The sequence below is a fragment of the Guillardia theta genome, assembly GCF_000315625.1.
Source record: "Guillardia theta CCMP2712 unplaced genomic scaffold GUITHscaffold_58, whole genome shotgun sequence".
Lineage (NCBI taxonomy): Eukaryota > Cryptophyceae > Pyrenomonadales > Geminigeraceae > Guillardia > Guillardia theta.
In genome coordinates this window covers 390,419-395,898 of record NW_005434616.1, presented here as the reverse complement: position 1 = coordinate 395,898, position 5,480 = coordinate 390,419, and the positions used below count along the sequence as shown (strand labels likewise).

General features: G+C 52.5%; 1 protein-coding gene across 1 annotated transcript; it reads right to left on the bottom strand.

The window, feature by feature from the left end:
- Positions 1–292: 292 nt before the first annotated feature.
- GUITHDRAFT_112362 (hypothetical protein) lies at positions 293–5,129 on the bottom strand (the record flags this gene model as incomplete). The annotated part of the gene is made up of 18 exons (XM_005828579.1): positions 293–310; positions 357–389; positions 446–506; positions 553–606; positions 822–880; positions 1,143–2,180; positions 2,228–2,260; positions 2,583–3,061; positions 3,109–3,150; positions 3,204–3,309; positions 3,518–3,662; positions 3,709–3,803; positions 3,858–3,899; positions 3,965–4,422; positions 4,477–4,502; positions 4,549–4,673; positions 4,843–4,878; positions 4,947–5,129. The coding sequence occupies 18 exons, from the start codon at positions 5,127–5,129 to the stop codon at positions 293–295; spliced, it is 3,033 nt and encodes a 1,010-aa protein (XP_005828636.1).
- Between the last annotated feature and the right edge of the window lie 351 nt (positions 5,130–5,480).

The window sequence follows — 5,480 nt, the reverse complement described above, 5'->3', positions numbered from 1 at the left end:
AGTCTAACAAGAGATGAGGTAAACTTGCGAATATACCTCCTGACGCTCAGTCCATCCTTAGACGTGGAGGGACCGAAGTGGCAACAGGCAGAGTCTTCAAGTCGTAGTCATGTTTACCATGACAAGAATGAAGATGGGGAGCAAACAGCAGGCGCATCGGTGTCACAACATATGCCGAACGAGGAGCAGCCGGCAGAGGAAACAAACTGAGGGAGCAAGGAGGAAGTCCAGCCCAAAGGTAGAGAGAGGACGACCGTCGCTCTGCAGGAGCGTGGAAGGGATCAGATGAAACTCAGTCTCTCCCTCGGATCTGCTCCAGGGAGTGAGAGGGTTCTTGTGATGAGCACTTGAGATACCAACGACAGGAACTTCAGCGTTGTGCGATCCACCTGCGGCCCAGCTGATGAGTACCGGGTTCAGCTGGACGGGGAGTTGGAGGAGTCACCGGGATCTTTGCGGGGAGGATGGAGCAGACTTCTCTGGAGGCGGGGGAAGCGAGGATGTGCCTGTGCTGGGTCAGGAGGAGGAGGGCAAGTAACGAGAAAGGCGCACCCCTGCTCGAAGGTTCCATCGCATACCACCTGCTTGTGGAGGTCGAGAGAGGTACTGGGAGAAGCAGATCAGTGAGAGGGAGGAGGCAGGAGGAGGCAGGGGGCAGGAGGAGGCAGGAGGAGGCAGGGGGACGAAAGCAAGGGGGGGAAGGAAAGCAGAGGAGGTGCGGTTTGGGCTCAGCTCGAGTCCACCAGCTACCTCCAGGTGGACATCCAGCTGGACATCCAGCTGAAGGGGTTCAACCAGCAAAGGGGTACATTTCGTGTCACCTCTTGACGTGAAAGCAGTCGAGGTGATGCTTGCCATCGTCCGACACGATCTGCACCAGCTGCAGGGCAACTTGTCAAACTTGATAGATACTTGAGATTGTCAAACTTGATAGATACTTGAGAGATCTCATGTACACAGCACTATCCTGCCAACTTGCCGCTGATCCTCCTCCCTATCTACATGATTCCAAACTCTACTATCATCACCGTCTATCATCACCACCAAGACAAAAACCATCATCATCATCATCATCAACATCAACAACAAAAACAACAACATCAACAACATCAACATCATCATCATCAACAACAACAACATACCTCTGAGTACTTTTCTGGAAGCGTCACTGTGATACCCAGCCCTCTCAGCACGTTGGAGCAGGAGGAGCGAACATTCGGCCACTTGTCCACCCCTGAGCTGGGAATCAGCTGGGAAGGGACGATCTCAGAGGCGGAGAGGACGCTCTTGGTCTTGTCATCTAGAGGAATCTGCACGGTGAGGTAGACGAACTGAGCGTCGAAGAGGAGGACTCCCTGGCGGGTCAATCCCGTCCTGCAAGCTTTGCATCCTCTGCACATGTCGTCCACGTTGGAGCTGCCCAGCAGGCGGGTCTTGGAGAGCAGCAGGGGGTCAGCTGGGATCTGCTTCCATGGGACCTTGACGAGGAGAAAGCCCGTGGAGTCAAGGATGAACTTCATCACTGACACTTTCTCGCTCTTGGAATGATGCTCTCGCTTCGCAACCTGCTTCCCAGCCTCGCCATCTCCCTCCTTCGGCGTCTTCCCACTTCCCTTCTCGCGTCCCTTGTCCTTTTCCTTTATCGGCTCCAAGTATCCCTCGAGCAGGAGGGGCGTCGGCTTGCCCGCCCTGTGCTCCAGCTTGGAGGGCATGCTCACAACTCGAGTGAACGCCTCCTCCAGCTCGTCAAGATCGACTGTAGCTCGTTCCCTCCTGGTGGGAGATCTGGAAGAAGAGGCCCCTTCCTTCGCCTGCCTCCTTGAGATCACGATCTCGTTCTGACTTCTTCTTAGCCGTTCCTGCGCGCCTGCCCCATGCACTGTCGCTCTCATCTTCTTCTTCTCCTCCTTGATGACGTTCGGTGCGCTGTCCTCGAACAAGACCTGAGACGATTCTCTTCCTGTCCACGTCCTCGGCCTGTTCACCGGCTCCGCCACCCCAGCTCCCCCTCCAGCTCCTGCCCCAGCTGCCCCACCAGCAGCTGACCCTCTCACAGCCCGCAGGATGGCGTCAAGTTTCCTATCGTAGGCCTTCATGTGCTTGGCCAGGAAGTCTTTGATGTCTTCCGAGGCTGACCCGTTGGCCGAGGGTTCACTTGCTCCTAAGCCTTGAGTCTGCACCTACCGCCAGGGTCAACGAGCCGGTGGAGGTTCACAGGCAAACTGACCTTTGAAGGCTCGGACGCTGATTTCTTAGAGAGCTGGAGCGAAAGATAAGCGAATAAAAGGGAGGGAAGGAGGAGGAGGAGGAGGAGGAGGAGGAGGAGGAGGAAAAGGGAGAGAAGGAAAATGGAGGGGAAGAGGAGGAGGAGGAGGAGGAGGAGGAGGAGGAGGAGGAGAACCATTGAAAGAAGAGGAAAGGAAGAGAGCAAGAAGGGGGATGGAGATGGGAGAACGGGACAGAACGAGTGGTAAATCAAGATGCGATAGAGGAGGAGGGATAACGGGAGGGTGAAGGAAGGGGAGGGGGAATCAGAGGAAGAAGCAGGTAAAGGGCAGGAGAAGGGATGAGGAAACAGCTACCTCCTCGATGTCAAGGATGATTTGCTTCAACACCATGAACACGGGGGACATCTGGTCGGACGCTGCCGCATCCTCGATCATCGACGCCGCCATCCTCCTCTGCACGAAGCGCTTGAGCTCCGTCCTGATCATCTTCTCAAAGTTCTCTCGGTCGATCTCCTGGTCCTCGTTGCACATGGCCCCATAGCGCGTGAGCTCTTCGTAGTCCTCCATGGAGAAGTGCATCCTGCTCCCGATCTTCATCATGCGCAGCCCCTGCTCAATCTCAGAGAAGGAGAGGAAGTTGCTGTCGTCCGCATCAAGGAAGTCAAAGAGCTGCTGGATCTTCTTGCTGAGATCCTCGTTGGTGTTGTAGTGGATGAGAGAGTAGAGCAGCGGGTCGATGGGCCCCGAATAGGACGAGATTACACTGTCAAGGGTGTGCAGAGTCTGCCGCTTGCGAGCCTCCTTCTCCTTGGCGACAGAGCCGGAGAATTCATCTGCCGGCCGTGAGCACGAACGAGCGAGTCAGCGAGCAAGGGGTCACCAATCAGGACGGCAATGACGACGTTGATCAGGACGATGCCGGCTGAGGGCAAGGAGAAAGTTCAGCAGACGTGAAGAGCGTTGAAAGGGGGAGACCGATGATGACGTAAGAGGTGATGAAGAGAGCGATGGGAGCTGAAAAGTCGTCGGGGCTCAGGAAGAGAGTCCGAGTAGCATCTCTCCAGCTGTCTCCCGTGCTGATCTGAGAAAGAGATGTCTCAGTGTAATCAAAATGTTTTCAGCTGTTCGCGCCACATAGACACGAGATCGAAACTTGAGCACCAGGTCACTCATTGTCACACGACAAAAACATGTTAATGTTACAGAAGGTTCAACACGGGAGGGAGGAAACTCGAGGCGTAGATGAACAAGCTCTCGACCAGCAGACAGGAAGGAGATAATTGTCTCACTGTAAACATGGTGAAAAGCGCTCGCTTGAAATCTCCGAAGAGGGCAGGATTGCGTTCTTGGAACAAGTTGACAGCCAAGACGGCATAGATGCAAGTGACAAGGACGAGGATGACGAACGAGCTCAAGACAGGCGTGAAGGAGCTTCTGCAGGGCGTCGTTAGCTCAAGAGCATTTCTAGAAAGCTGCGAACATGAGAGCATTGATGATCTGTCGGAAAGAAGCAAAGATCTGTAGAGCCTTGACCGCTCGAAAGACTCGGATGAGACGTAGGATTTGGAATTTGCTCTGTGAGAAAGCATTGATGAGAATGAATGTACATCGTGAAGGAAAGATTCTCACTTTCGCTGCGATTGTAAATGCAGCGATACTGATTCCAACGATCTACCAAACAAGTTATAAGCAACTATCAGGAGAAAGTTGTGGAGAGGTGCAGAACAAATACATACCACGAAGTCAAAGATCTTCCAACCGTCTAGAAAGAAGCTCCAACCGTAAGCAAACAGCAGGAGTATCAATTCAAGTGAGTAGATTGCAGTAAACAACATGTCGAACTTTTCAAAGAGAGAAATGTTGACACCGTTGTCGTCGGGCAAATATTCAGCAGCCAGAATATTGATAACAAAATTCGTGAGGATTATGACGGAGATAATGACCTGGAAGGTCTCGGACTGAAGCTTGTCTCTTAGAACAAGCTGAATCCAAGCAATCTTTGACAACTCGGGATTAGCTTTTCTCTGCTTGTCTCTTGCAGACTTGGAGGCTGAGACCAAGAAAGAGATCCATTCGTCTCGCTCAGCCTCTCCGTTCGTCCGAAAGCAATACTTCCTCCCCGCATTGTAACCATTGTTGATCGTTGAAATCTCAAAGCAAGTGACTGGCTTGGGCTTGTCATATAAGCTCGATTCTTTTTGGCATAAAGTAAACAACATAAAACTTCAGGTCCATACTCATCGCTCACCTACTCGCTTGTCAAAGACGGATATCCTGCCTTCGGATCAGACTTTGACTCTGACAGACAAACTACTCTCACCTCCGGATTAACTGCCCCTCGTCCTCCACCGCCTCCACATGCTCCACCTCGTGCAAGGGTACGACCTCGTTGGCAACCTTGGATCCATCTTTCGCTATCACCAAAAATTGCTTCGTGACCATGACCTGCACAGTTGAGGCACATTCAACCATTCGAGACAGTTGAAACAAATTCTGTAACTTCAGAAGATATTCCAGAGACTGGGTGCAGAAACAGCATGGCAACAAGGTACCAGCCATAATCAACAGGATGACGAAAAGCATCACGCTACATTCCACTACATCGCATACACACCTGTCGGGGCTGCCATCGAAGCATTCCGGTAGCAAACTGGAACCAACATCACATTCGAATCCAAAACACGAAAGAGCAGAAAGAGCTCTGTGACTGCTTCCAACCTTGTCCAGCCTTGCGGACTTCAACCTCAACCTGGGGTGCGGGAGCTCATCCTTGTACCCTTCGATCAATCGCAGCAGCTCCACTATCCTCTTGTCATCCATGGGCACGACTGCTTTCTGTCCGTATGCAGAATCCCCCATGAAATTGAATCGCCGATTCAAAGGCTTCAATAACATCATCATGTTGACTCGTGCGGTTTGGCCTGAAGATGCGCTTTTAAACAGGATTGTTGTGCATTCGTTACCACCATCATTCACCGCTTCAGTTTCCTTTAATGAAGTTTTCTCACTTCTCAACTCCTATGCTAACTTTACTTGAACTCGCTATAATGCACTCCTCCGCACCCCCCCCTGCCTCTCTCTCTACCTCCCTCCGACCCTCCGTCCCTCCCCCTCCCTCTCTCTGTCTCTGTCTCTGTCCCTCCCTCCATCTCCCCCCGTCTCCACCCTTTGCTCCTTCCCTCCCTCCCTCCCTCCCTCTCATTCTCCCTCTCTCTCTTCTGATTGCTTGGTTATCGTGCGGGCCTTTAAATG